This window comes from Petaurus breviceps, unplaced genomic scaffold (assembly GCF_028583685.1).
Source record: "Petaurus breviceps papuanus isolate PSGF00001 unplaced genomic scaffold, PetGlider_PUasm1.0 90601, whole genome shotgun sequence".
In the NCBI taxonomy this organism is placed as follows: domain Eukaryota; kingdom Metazoa; phylum Chordata; class Mammalia; order Diprotodontia; family Petauridae; genus Petaurus; species Petaurus breviceps.
Genome location: NW_027187282.1, coordinates 3,738,976 through 3,753,202, shown reverse-complemented (window position 1 = coordinate 3,753,202; position 14,227 = coordinate 3,738,976). Strand labels below are relative to the sequence as shown.

Here is a 14,227-nt window from a genome sequence, read left to right as displayed (position 1 = left end):
CTTACTAGCTGTGTGACCTTGGGAAAGTCACTTAACCCCAAATGCCTTGCCTTCTTCTCTCTCTCAAAAAAAAAGATCAATGGAACACAACAGATAAGCAGGAACACTCAAAATCAATAGAAACTCAGGATCTAAGTGACTCTGGAAAGGATGCCTTATTGGACAAGTACTACTAGGAAAACTGAAAAGCAGCTTAGCAAAAAAGAAAACCAGCCATTTAGGTGAGAATCTGACACTTCCTCTGGGAAAACCCAAAGACATTTGACTTTGGGGGCTCTTAAACCTGTTTTCTTGGAGGGGAGAAGACAAGGCCATTGGGGTTAAGTGACTTTCCCAAGGTCACACAGTTAGTATGTGCCAAGTGTCTGAGGTCAAATTTGAACTCAGGTCCTCCTGACTCCAGGGCTGGTGCTCTATTCACTGTACCACCTAGATGCCTCTTGTAAACCTGTTTCTGTCATGGACCCTTTGGCAGGCAGGCAGGCTGGGGAACAGGAGGGACCCCTTCTCAGGATGTTTTTTAGGTGCATAAAATACACAGGATTAAAAAGGAAAAAAATTACATTGAAATAAAGTTATGAAAAATTTTTTTTAAATCCAAGTTCACAGACTTCAAGTTTAAGAACACCTGCTCTACTTAAATACAGCTAGAATAAGGGAAACTAGACCGGGAAAAAACTCTTTGCTTCCCTCTGCTAAACATCTGATGGTCAAGATACACAAGGCATTGAGGTGGCACACTGAAGGGCAAGAGCATTGGGCCTGAGTTCAAATGTGACCTCAGACGCTAGGTGTGTGACCCTAGGCAAGTCACTGAACCCTATGTGCCTCAGTTTCCTCATCTATAAAATAAGCTAGAGAAGGAAATGACAAACCACTCCAGTATCTCTGGCAAGAAAACCTGTGAAGAGTGTCACACATAAGGACTGAACATGCAAGGTATCTTCAAATCACTCATAGTAAGATGCAAATCCAAACTACTGAGGTTTCCACTCACAGTCAACGAAATGGCAAAGATGGGAATAGTCAAAATTCAAAGGGCTGTGGGAAGACAGGCAAACTACAAATGCTGTTGGTGTGGCTATGCATTGGTCCAAGCATTCTGGAACCATGGACCAAAAGATACTAGTATTAGATGCCCAAAGGAGGTCAGAGAAACAAAGTGAAATCCCCCATACACCAAAATATTCATAGCAGCACATTTTGTGGCAGCAAAGGAGAATGAAAGTCAGTACCCAGTGACAGCAGAATGGCTAAGTCCCTTGTGGCATATGAATGTAATAGGATATTGATGCTCTGGAAGAAAAGATGAATGTGAAGAATTCAGATACTTAGATGAACTGATGGAGAGTGAAGTATGTACAAGCAGGAAAGCAATATACATGCCAACAATGTCACGAACCTCAACACTGTCCAATTATGATGAGCAAGACTATTGAACAACAACAAAATATATTTTTAGGGCAGCTAGATGGTATTGTAGGGGATAGAGTGCAGGGCCTTGAGTCAGGTGTAATGTAATACCAAGCAAAGGCAACTTCCCAGGTTCAAAATACCAGCATAGGTGCTCTCTATTTTATTCAGTAACAAACCCAGAACAGAGAAGATCAAAACATGACATCATTCAAAATACAGCATTTACTAAGTGTGATTAAATAATCTCCAAGTACTACCCCACCCCAGGACCTTCCAATCATTCAATCAATTACAAAGTCCCTGGTCTAAATACTTCTCCACCCCTAGGCTATACCTTCATTTAGTCCACCACAAAGCCCCTCTCCTCAAATGGAGATTAGTTTCCAAACATAAGTAAAATACATTCATTTGCTCAACCATAGAACACAATAAGGTCAAAAGTTCCCCACCCCTGGATCACAATTGAATCTACCCCAGAGTTACATCAAGTTTAAACACAGCACTTAATACCCAAATGGAGGTCTTTTCTTCATCTTGACACGAGGCAAGTTCTCAGCAATCTTAGTTCCTGGGGAGACAAGGCTTAGCAAAGCCACAAGATACATTGCCAGTCCCTTCATGAATTTATCCTCTGTCTGTAGAACAGTCCTAGAACCCCTGAACACATCAGCAAAGCCCTCTCCCAGGATTTCTGTAAACATACAACAAGAAAATCCTTCTTCAGGGCTTCTGAACCAACAGAAAGGCTCCCAGACCCCTGCAACAACAGCACTGTCCCTCACCAGTGGACAGTATTCACTCTGTCTGCAGGACAGTCTCCAGACCCCTGCAACAACAGTACTGTCCCTCACCAGTGGACAGTATTCACTTTCTGTCTGCAGGACAGTCGCAGGCCTCCTTAGCGAACAGCCAGGTTCCAGGACTTCTTCAACAAAAGGACAGTCTTTCACCAGTGGACAAATCTGGCAAAATAACATCAAAACAGACAGACAAAGTACCAGCAAAACAGCCATGTCTCCTCAGTCCTTGGCAGCTCAGGGGGCAGGTCTCAAAAGTCCCGGGCAATTCAAAGCGGCCACCAGCAATTCTCTTAGTCTCTCTCTCTCCACGAGGTGCTGCTTCCAAAAAAGATCTTCCGCCTCTCTCTAGTGTCTCTCCAAATCTACATCACCAGCTCCTCCCACTTCAGGACTTTCTTTTCACATCAACAAGCCCATCCCACAGGTGGGATTAACAAACTCTGGGTTTTAATACAATCAATTTGAAAACCAAGCCAATACAGGGGAATCTTTAATTGCCATTACTATCACATCAGGAAGACTCCTCTTCTGAGTTTAAAGCTGGCCTCAGACACTTCCTAGCTGTGTGACCCTGGGCAAGTCACTTAACCCTGTTTGTCTCAGTTTCCTCATCTGTAAAATGAGCTGGAGAAGGAAATGGCAAACCACTTCAGTACATTTGCCAAAAAACAAAACCAAAAACCTAAATGGGATCACGAAGAGTAGGACACAGTTGAAAATGACTGAATAACAACAAAGTTTGGTGAACAAATCTGACTTCCCTTTCCAACCACTTTTATGCATCCATAGGCTTCCCACCATGCACTGTACCTCCCCGGCCTATTTCTTCCAAACTGAAGAATCACTAAGCTTTTTAGTTTGTCTCTAAACAAAAGCATCAGGGAATTATAATTTGCATGCAGACAAAGTAGTCAAGTCTCAGAAGTGGGATGTAAGAAGAACCTTATACACCAACGAAAAAGGAGATCCATGGAAGGAGTGGGGGCTTCATCAAATCATTCATGTATGGGGATCCCATAACCAATCCCCAAGCAAAGGAAAGCTAATTGGGAAGAGTTACCCTCCCTCTCCCAGTGGCCCTTTGGAGCTAATTCCCTTTAGAGAGTCAAAGATTTTTAGAAGTGGAAGGGCCATTCCTTAGAGGTCAATGAGTCTAATCCCCCTTCCTCTCAGAGGAGAGAACAAGTGCTGGGTCAGGAGCTGAACTCCAATCTGCTGACTTCAACTTCAGCCCTCTACCTAGCATACCACAAGGCTTCTCTGGATGGTCACTGTCACCTGGTTTCACCTGGACAATCAGCACAGAGGACAATCATTGGGGAAATAAGTTCAGGGAATAGATGAGGGTTTGTTGAAGCCAAACCTAGGTGACCTTGTTCAAGTACCTTGTTGCTACTGATGGAAGCTGAGACAAGAGTCACATCAACAAAATCTGGGTGCTTGGTGTTGATGTGTGAACCTGCAAGGGAAGGTAGTGAAGTCACCCTACCCGTCCTGTCTCACTGCTTCTCCCCTTCCCTGTTTCTATCTATTTGTCAGGTTGGGGAAACAGAGGCAGAAGCCATTTCAAATAGGGACAGTCAGGGTCAACTTGGTGAAGACTGAAGACTGGGCTGCCTTAGAGGCCTCTCTTCATCAGTCTCTCATCACCCTATTCTGTGCTTTAAAATCGATTCCTTGTCCATGTCATATCTGGTCTCCTTCTAAGGCTGCTTTGGATCTGTGGCCATAGATTTATCCAGGATGAGTGCAGCCTCCTGGGTATGCCCTTCCTTCAGTTGATTACTTGCTGGGTGCGGTGTATTTGCCAGGATTAATGGGGCTTACACTGGAAATGATCTTGGGCAGAGGCTCAGGTGGGCTTTTTCCTTTAGTCCCCAGTTCAACCTCTCTATGAGATCCTGCCTTTCTCTATTCCTTCTTTCTCCCTTAGCATTTCATCCTCTAATCAAGCTTTAAACTGGCTATTAGCACTCCCACAAACAAACTGCCCATGGCATTGGCAGGTCATGCAGGCTGGATGCTTTTCACTCAGTGTGTCCTCTGGGCCCTGATCCAAGTGGATGCCATTTCCCCCTCAGGGCAGTTGTGTCCCAGAGCACTGCCTTGGTCATTACCATTTCATTGGTTATTGGCAACCTCTTCCTCAGGACTCCAGTTACTATCTCCACAATGGCCTCATGTAGCTTAGGAAAGTGCAGCAGCTCCTGAAAAGGGCAGAGCTCATCAGTCTTGGGCTCTGGGCATAAGGCTGCTCCTGCCCTCCATGCCCCACCTTCTCCAAGCACAGTCAAGACACCTGATTATTGTCTTGGCTCTTCCCCTCACTGGCTATTGGACCTTGGGGAAGGCATGTGCGTGGGTGGGTGTGCACAAGTGCGTACATGTGTATGTAAGCAGGTGCCCAGGCCCCTCTCCCCCCACCTGGGAGTAAGCAGAACAGTGCTGGATCATCCTCTGAAGCTCTTCATGCACCAGCTCTACACAGCGAAGGCTCGGTTTCTCCAGTCTCTTAATCTGCCTCTTTACTAGCAGCTCAAAGGAGACCTCTGGGACGAAGAGTGCTGGGTGAGGCCCCTGGGTAAGGAGGAAAGCACAGGGAGCCCCTGGGTGGAGAGGCAAGTATGGGGATCCCCAGCTCATGAGGGCTCTGGGTAGAGAGGGAAGCACAGGGAGACCCAGCTTGCGAGGGCCCTTGGGTAAGGAGGGAAGCATGGGGAGCCCAGCTCAGCCCTCCCATAGGAGTAACTCCAGCTGAACCCATCTCCCTAGTGGGGGTTCTCTAGGTCCATTCTCTGCCAGGGAAGGGGGAGAGTGGGCGAGGCAGAGAAGTAGATTGCTCGGGGTGGGCAAGGAATTGGGGCTTTGGCATCTCTTTTTCAGCTTCTGTCTCCTGCATACTTAAAGGCTTATGGGAGTCAGAACAGACAAGGAGCTCAACTTGGCTCCTCCCCTTTCTGGCTCACCCTCTTGCCAATATGGAGGTGGGAGGAAGAAGACTTACCTCTAATTCTTCCACCTGACCTCAAACTGCCAGCTCCAAAGCAGCCCCTGCCTCTCCCCCACCTTCTAAGAAGGTACAGTTGGAAGGTCAAGGCTCCAGACAAAGGTCATTCAATCACTACTGCCTCTTGCCTTATGGGAGCCATCCACTCCTCCCACTCCATCTAAACTTAACTGTCAAGACTGCTGGCCCCCCTTACCCCCCACCATGATAAATGCTTTGCAAACCTTCTACTATTGCATAAATGTGAACTACTTCTATTAAGACTGTTCCTGCCTGATCCTACAGAGTTTAAGTTATGGTGCCAGACATGATGCAAAGATGATGAATCAAATTTGTAACTTCTCTCAGTGAGCCATGGCAACTGCAGAGACTCCACACAGCTTCCCTGGGTTGGCCTTGGCTTGGGTCACTGAGGATTCCTCTTTCAGAGCCTCTTTTGAGTCATGTTAAGGGGCCCCAGGAAGTAAGCAGTCTTATGACTTTCTGGTGGCCATTCATCCCCAGGCCTAGCACAGTGCCTGCCTGACTTGGAGTTAATAAATGGTGGATTTGTAGCACCAGAGGGTTCCTGATCCCCAGGCTGCCACTCCCCTCCTCCCTGTTCCCAAGAATTCAATCTCTCCCCCTCTCTACCCAAAGCCCAAGGTCTGCCCCCATAAAAGCCATTTAAAAGAACTCAATGCAAGCAGTCAAGGCTCTTCTCAAAGAAGAGTCCCCAGAGAGGGTCTGAGCAGAGAAACATGGCTGCCATAGAGGAACAAGAAAACTTGGGTTCGAACCTCTTTTCAGCCACTTTTACTAGCTGTGTAACCTGGGCAAATCTCTTCACAACACTATGCCCTGGTTTCTTTGGCTGACCACACACCTCTGATTAAAGGGCTATTTCCCCCAAACAGTGAGACAGATCAGTAGAAGCAGGGCCAACTATAAGCACCAAGAAATGGAAGAATGGATGAAAACGGACAAAGTGGCTGTGAAGGAGGGATCTGTTACCATGGCATTTCGGATGGCTGTCAAGATGTCCAACATGGTTAGTCCAGACAGAGGATCAATGGATTCCAGAGTTCGGCTGAAGATCTCATGGAAGATGTAGCACATGCGAGCACCACCACAGCTGGGGGGTTAGAAGTCAGGCATCAGGGAGGTGCTTCGCCCATAGCCATTCCCAACCCCTAGATATGCCTGATCACCCTTGTCTCAGACCAAAGTCAGACACAGAAATAGAGAAACAGAAGAAAACACCAGGCAAGGGATTGGCTGTCAAGATTCTGGGTCTTACTCCTACATATCACTCACTGTGAAATCTCGAGCAAGTTGTTTGCTGTGCTTGAGCCTTAGGGTGCTGCACTGTGCCTGGAGTCAGGAAGACCCAAGTTCAAACCTGGCCTCAGACACTTACTAGCTGTGTGACCCTAGGCAAATCACTTCACCTTGTCTGCCTTAATCCCCTGGAGAAGGAAATGTCCAATCACTCTAGTATCTTTGCCAAGAAAACTCCAAGGACAGCACTGGTACACTATGGTCCATGGGGTCACAAAGAGTCAGGCACAATTGAACAGCAAGAAACATTATATGATGTCTAGACATGATGAGAGAAAGGCTTGTGTCTTAACTTTCCCTGGCTTCCTCCAAGACAACTCAAATCCTACCACTTGAGAAGGCCTTTCTCAGCCCCCCTAGCTACCTTGTTTTTCCATTTACCTTCCATCTAATCTATATATACCTTGTACATGCCTAATTATTTCTATATTTCTCCTTCCCCTCCCCAATCAGAACAGGAGCTCTTTGAGGGCAGGGACTGGTTTTTTTGTTTTTTTTTTCCTTTGTTTGTTTACTGAGCGTTTAGCACAATGCCTGGCATATAGTAAATACTCAATAAAATCCTTGTTGACCCACTAAGTGCTGTTTGGTCTTTTTGGAGAATGACACTGAGGGTTAGAGTGGCCTAGGCAACATTTTAAGACTAGAAGTTGCTGAGTAGGTGGCAACCTGCACTGGGAGAGAGCAATCTGACAGACTAAAACCAAACTAAAACCCCCCAACAACCCCTCTCCCCCACTGTTCAGCCATTTCACATGTCCAACTCTTTATGACCCCATTTGCAGTTTTCTATGAAGCATGAAGGTTTTCTAGGTAAATGATTATTGCTTTATCTTATCCAGGGCTATTGCCCAGTTTTCAAATAACTGGCTCCAAGCATTCTGGGCCTTATCTAAGTTCCAGGATGCTGGGCCTAAGAAATTTCTGGTTTCAATGATCCTTCTCTATTTGTATCTTCTGCTCCCTCCCTCCAACGCCCCATCCCTTCCCTGAACTTACAGCTCTGAGTTCTCAATGTTCTTTGCTGTGCCTTCAATGGTGTTGCAGTATTCAGTGGCAAATTTGGTGATGATCTGCAGCAGAGTGGCATTCTGGTCTTTAACAGGCTGCCCATAACTCTGTAGCACTGACTGGTACTGGGCTGTCAGCACATTCACACGTGTCTTCAGCTCAGGCAGGCAATCTCGGATGTGGTGCATCAGAAGCCTGAGAGAGAGAACATAAGATCCAACCCCAGGTGACCCCCAGACACTCTTCAGTTCTATCACCAGCCTGCCCCAACCAGCCCTAGCAGCACCTGTTGAGTGTCTTGGCAAGAAAGCGGGTGCCATTTCGGTTGGCAAGAAATGGGTATTTCTTCTGCAAGAAGCACTGCTCATCTTGTAGAGAATCACTGATGTTGTGCATGTTGGCGTCGCATTGGCTCCTATGGAGAGGGTCAAGTTTCAGACTCAGGCCCTGCTCCCTAGACCAGAAATTCAAGGATAATTCAACATTAGGAAACAATGTATATAATCATATAAACAACAAAAACTACATGGTCATTTATACTGAAAACCCTAAAAAGCATTGGCTTGGAAGGGCTTTTTTGTAAAACAATAAATTATCCCAAACCCAAAGCTAGCATTATTTGCAAACGAAGATTCATTAGAAGCCTTTCAAATAAAGGCAAGGGTAAAGCAAGCATGGACCCTTCTTACTATTCTCGATATCATCCTAGAAATGTCAGTGATAGCAACAAGACAAGAGAAAGAAAATAAAGCCATGAACATCAGCAAAAAGGAAGCAAGATGACTTCTACTTGTAGATGACATAATCATCTACTTGGAAAATCCCAGAGATTTGTTTCAGGGAAGACAGACTGTCAAGACTACCTGTCAGGGGCAGCTAGGTGGTCCTGGAGTCAGGAGGACCTGAGTTCAAATCCAACCTCACACACTTGACACAGTTACTAGCTGTGTGACCATGAGCAAGTCTCTTAACTCTAATTGCCTTGCCTTCCCCCCTCCCCCCCAAAAAACTACCTCTCTGTCTGGCAGTGTGACTAACTGGAGACTCTTGGGGAGACTGAACCATCAGTTCAACTCAAAAAAGATTTGTTAAGTATTCAGTGTGTATAGGCCATCACCTGAGGGGGAGATATACAAAGCTGAGATAAGGCATAGTCCTATTACCACCATGGTGCTTATGATCTAGTAGGTGGGTGACACATTAGTAAATCAGTTCTTCCAATACAATTTTATTGATGCAAGCATCCCAATGCCTACAGACTGCAAGTCATTCATCCTTTCTTATGTCATGATACTTGTGAATGTCCTCCTGTAAAATCCTTAGGAGGTCCAACCAATGTTCTGGGAACTTTCCTCCAACTCTGTGCCTCAATTTCCTTATCTATAAAATGAGGGAGCCAGACTCCATCAGTTTTAAGGTTCCTTCCATATCCAAACTGATGATCCCATGACATTTATGCTATATCCCAGCATAGCATCATGGCTATGCATTGGTTATCATCTATGTTGAAGTTATAAAATTGATTGATTTTTTCTGGTCATATACCTGTAATAGTAATGGCATTTAAAGATTCCCCTGTATTGGCTTGGTTTTTGGTTTGTGTTAAAACCCAGAGCTTGTTAATCCCACCTGTGGGATGGACTTGTTGACGTGAAAAGAAAGTCCTGAACTGGGAGGAGATGGTGACGTAGATTTGGAGAGACACGAGAGACAGGCAGAAGAACTTTTTGGAAGCAGCAACTTTGGAGGCAGAGAGAGACTGACAGGATTGCTGAGGGCCACTTTGAATTGCCCTGGACTTTTGAGACATGCCCCTGGAGCTGCCAAGGACTGAGGAGACATGGCTGTTTTGCTGGTACTTTGTCTTTCTGTTTTGATGTTGTTTTGCCAGATTTGACCACTGGTGAAAGACAGTCCTGTTGTTGAAGAAGTTCCGGAACCTGGCTGTTGGTTAAGAGCTCCTGAGACTGTTCTGCAGACAGAGAGTGAATACTGTCCACTGGTGAAGGACAGTGCTGTTGTTGCAGAAGTGTTGCAACCTTGCTGTTGGTTCAGAAGCCCTGAAGAAGGATTTTCTTGTTGTATGTTTACAGAAATCCTGGGAGAGGGTTTTGCTAATGTTTTCAGGGGTCCTAGGACTGCAAAGGATGAATTAATGAAGAGACTGGCAATGTATCTTGTGGCCTTGCTAAGCTTTGTCTCCCCAGGAACAAAGATTGCTGAGAACTTGCCTCCTGTCAAGATGAAGAAAAGACCTCCATTTGGGTATTAAGTGCTGTGCTTAAGCTTGTTGTAACTCTGGGGCAGATTCAATTGTGATCTAGGGGTGGAGTAGTATTTAGAACAGGGACTTTGTAATTGATTGAATGAGTGGAAGGTCCTGGGGTGGGGTAGTCCTTGGAGATTATTTAATCACCCTTAGTAAATGCTGTATTTGGAATGATGTCATGTTTTGATCTTCTCTGTTCTTAATTTGTCACTGAATAAAATGGAGAGCACCTATGCTGGTATTCTGAACCTTGGGAAGTTGCCTTTCCTTGGCATTACATTACAATACCTTGTACAGAATAACATTCCTACCACTTCATATGGGCAAATGATTTATGGTTTGCAATATTCTACAGTCCCTTTGCAGCTGCTCTGCATTTTCTACCCTTCGGATGACCCACAGCCATAGAGCATCACCAGAACAATGCTGGTAGGGGGTGAATGCTATGGAACAAAGTGAACAGAAGCAAGACAGCAGTCTACACAACAACTGAAATCATGTGAAGGAGAGTACCATGGAAAGGCATCAGAACTCTAACTGATGCAATGATCAGAAATGATTCAAAAGCACTGGCATTAAAGCATGCTAGAGAAACAGTGGGCTATAAGGGTGGAATGAAGTGTGGTCAGCAATAGCTGAAATACTGGCTGGTTTTTTATATGAGAGGTCATATGTCATGTGACCAGAAGCACACAGCTGGGACATGTGCAAGAGACCTGAGGAGCTCATCTGTTTCTACTTTGGGCCATGCTGAAGAGAGGAAGAGCGATTAGAAAGCTATGGTATGCCAAAAAGGCAACAAGAAAATATTTTGCCTTTTTTTTTTTAAAGGACTCCAACATTAAAAAAGATGGGATTTGGTTTCAAGGAGAAGCAGCTTGGCCAAGGAGAAAGTGAGAAATCACCCCTGCACTGGGTTATTCCCAGATGTCATCCTGCCATCTCTTTTCTTCCTGGTCAATTCAGGACTCAGCTCAATGCCCATCTACAGGGTCTTTCCAAGGTATATATCTGCTGATGAAATGATTCCATGGGACTGCAGATTACAGTTGGGACAGTAGGCATTTTTCATCCATTTAACTGTGGGGAACATATCAAGTCAAATTTGTGAATTATCATGGAATTCATGTAGTCTCAGTAATATTCTAGAACTTGATTCCATCAGCAAACAGGAGTAAGTGGAGGCCTCATCATGTATAAGGAATCCCATTTTCATCTGGACTCTGTATCAAACATCAAATGCCTGGGGTAAGCATCAAACTCTGACCTATGCTTAAGGTATGCCCAGCTTCTGTTACTTCTCTGAAGTTACTTACTCTGATGTTATTCCGCAAAAGGGTTGGATCCTTCAAGTGGCTCCCTAGTGTCTACAGAATCAAAGTCTTCAGGCTGAATTGAAGGCCCTCTGGCTCCAATATCCCTTTCCAAAATCTACTTCATTCTCTTTCCCTTCGTGTGCTCTATATTCCAAGTAAACTTAGAGGCTGTTTCCTGAGCTCATGTGGAACTCTCCCATCTCCATGTATTTGTACCATCCCTATCTCCCATGCCTGGAAAGGACAGATTCCCTCTGCAGTGCTGCCTATTGAAATCCTTCTCTTCCTGAGAGGTCAGCTCAGACACTACATTCTCAGAGCACTTCCTCTGGATCTACCCTTTTCCCTGATCAAATTTTACCTGCTAGTATACTTATGTACATATTACTTCCCCACCTCCAATTAGATTGTGAGCTTGAAGGCGAGAATGTGTTCTTTTTCATCTTTGAATCTGGCACGGTCCCTTATTTCATCAATGCTGGCTATAGTTGAAATACAATAATCATTTCAGGTATGGAAGAGCCAGGAAAGCAGCATGGCCCAGAGTAGAAACAGATGCCTCCTCAGGTCTCTTGCACATGTACCAGCTGTGTGCTTCTGGTCACATGACATGTGACCTCTCACATGTCTTGGAGACTAGAAGCTTGAGAGAAGGTTCCAATCGCCACTGGTAGAGGCTGAAGTTCATTATATTTAAGGATCAACAAACACAATTTTTATGCATTAGCCTTCGGTGAAAACAGCATGGTCAGGAAAATGTGACATATTCATACTATATATCCTATACTATTATTGTGAAGGAAGAACTTTGTGAATTGTAAAGATTGCCATTCTATTAAAAAAAAACTTGGAATTCCCCAAAGGGTAACTATCTTTTGGCAATTGTGTTTTGCTAAGTGAACCTTTCAGGTGGTCCAGAAGAGTCCCCAGACCTCCATCCCACTGACTTGCATTTGTTAGAGCCAACCAAAAAATGCTATTCAGGGTTAAGTGAGAGGAAGGGTAGTGCTTAATGCCTTGCTTGCTCTTAATAATCATTAAGTTCTATCTCTGTTTCCCTTTCTCACTGATTCATGGATAATCTAATAATCTAGCTATATATATGGGAGACTCATTGGTGGTGGAGAGTCTTTTGGGCTACACTTTCCTCTATTAAACCAAAAGCTCTTGGACAGTCAACATGAAGTTGTCTCTTCATCATCTGCATTCTTCTGTTGTGTTTGACCACCTTCTTCTGGATATTCTCTCCCCTCTCTGGGTTTTGGTGATAACTACCCTATCCTACCTGTCTAATCACGCCTTCTCAGTTGCCCTTGCAGGCTCATCTTTATCACATCCCCAGTAAGTGAGTATTCCCCAAAGACTCTCACTCAGTGATCTCATCCTCTCCCATATTTTTTTTTTTTGCCTTTTGGAGGGCAGTTGGGGTTAAGTAACTTGCCCAAGGTTACATGGCTAGTTTTTTTGTGTGGGTGTTAAGTGTCTGAGGCCAGAACCGAACTTGGGTCCTCCTGACTCCGGGACCGGTGCTTTACTCACTGTGCCACCTTGCCACCCCCCCATATGTTTTTGTTTTGCTTTTTGGAGGGGGGAAGGCAGGGCAATTGGGGTTAAGTGACTTGCCCAAGGTCACACGGCTAGTAAGTGTTAAGTGTCTGAGGCTGGATTTGAACTCAGGTCCTCCTGACTCCAGGGCTGATGCTCTATTCACTGTGCCACCTAGCCGCCCCCTCTCCTATATGTTTAACTATCACCTCTATGGAGATGTCTTTCAAATCGATATATCCAGCCTCAGTCCCCTCAACTTCAATCCTTCATTGCCTAGAAAACATTTCAAGCTGATGTTCCAGAGAAATCTCAAACTTAGCAAGTCCACAATGGAATTCATTGTCTTTCCCCTCAAGCTTACCCTCTTTGAAACCCCTTCATTTCATTCTTCCATTCTCCCAAGTTCAGAACTTTGGCATTATCCTTGGCCCCTCACTCCACAGATCCAATCAGTTGTGATATCTCTCATATGGAGCCCTTCTTTTCACTCATATAGCTACCACCCCTGGTTCAGTTCCTTCTGTCTCACCTAGATTATTGCAATTGCCTCCTAACAGGTCTCCTTGGCTCAAGTCTCTCCCAACTCTAGTCCATTTTACACAGCTGCCAAAGTGATTTTGCTTAAGTACAAATCTGACCACATCACTCCTCTAGACTTAATCAACTCCAGTGTCTTCCTATTGCCTTTAAGATAAATTATAAACTCTTATCTTGCTTTTAAAGGCCTTTATATCCTGGTTCCAACTATCTTTCAGGACTCAATGCACATTACACGTAAACTCTGATCTAACCAAAATGGCCTTCTCTCTGGTCGATATGCCTTTGCATGTCTGGAATGCTTTCCTTCATCTCTATCTCTTAGAATTTTTCTTCCTTTCTTTAAGCCTCAGCTCAAGCACCATCTTCTATATGGAGCCTTTCTGGATTCTTCCAATGGCTAGTGGTCCACTCACCACCTCTCACCCCCACCCCTAACTATCTCGTATTTAACCATTTTGTATTTATTCTCTTTGTGTTTATTTTATACACATGTATTTATGTACTTTCTGTAGGGATTGATTCTTTGATTTTGCAACTCCAGCACTCACAAAGGAGATTTTTAATAATTGTTAAATGGGACAGAGCCAAAATGGCAGAATAGAAGGAGCATTCCAGCTGAACTCTCTCAACATTCTTCTCCAAACAACTTTAAAATAATGCATCAAATAGAATTCTGAAGTGGCATAACCAACAAAAAATGACACATTTTTCCAGCCTAGGTCAATATATAAAGAGAGAGAGGTCTACACTGGGGTGGGGGCTGGCAGAAAGGGTAGCATATGGGGCGGCTAGATGGCACAGTTGAGTAAAGCGCCGGCTCCAGAGTCAGGAGGACCCGAGTTCAGTTCCAGCCTCAGACACTTAACACCCACACAAAAAAAACTAGCCGTGTAACCTTGGGCAAGTTACTTAACCCCAATTGCCCCCCAAAAGGCAAAAAAAAGAAAGGGTAGCATAGCAGCAATGCCAGCAGAACCAGGAGCTCTCACTGCCCAGAGAT

At 44.8% G+C, this 14,227-nt stretch overlaps 1 protein-coding gene across 1 annotated transcript in view; it reads right to left on the bottom strand.

The window, feature by feature from the left end:
• LOC138142699 (dynamin-1-like protein) overlaps nucleotides 1–14,227 on the bottom strand; it is a gene marked incomplete at its 5' end in the record, with an annotated part of 50,078 nt that overhangs the window by 13,709 nt on the left and 22,142 nt on the right. The window contains 6 exon segments of the mRNA XM_069063808.1: nucleotides 3,602–3,718; nucleotides 4,334–4,423; nucleotides 4,641–4,793; nucleotides 6,217–6,337; nucleotides 7,543–7,749; nucleotides 7,841–7,969. Of these exon segments, the coding sequence (XP_068919909.1) occupies nucleotides 3,602–3,718; nucleotides 4,334–4,423; nucleotides 4,641–4,793; nucleotides 6,217–6,337; nucleotides 7,543–7,749; nucleotides 7,841–7,969 (817 nt within the window).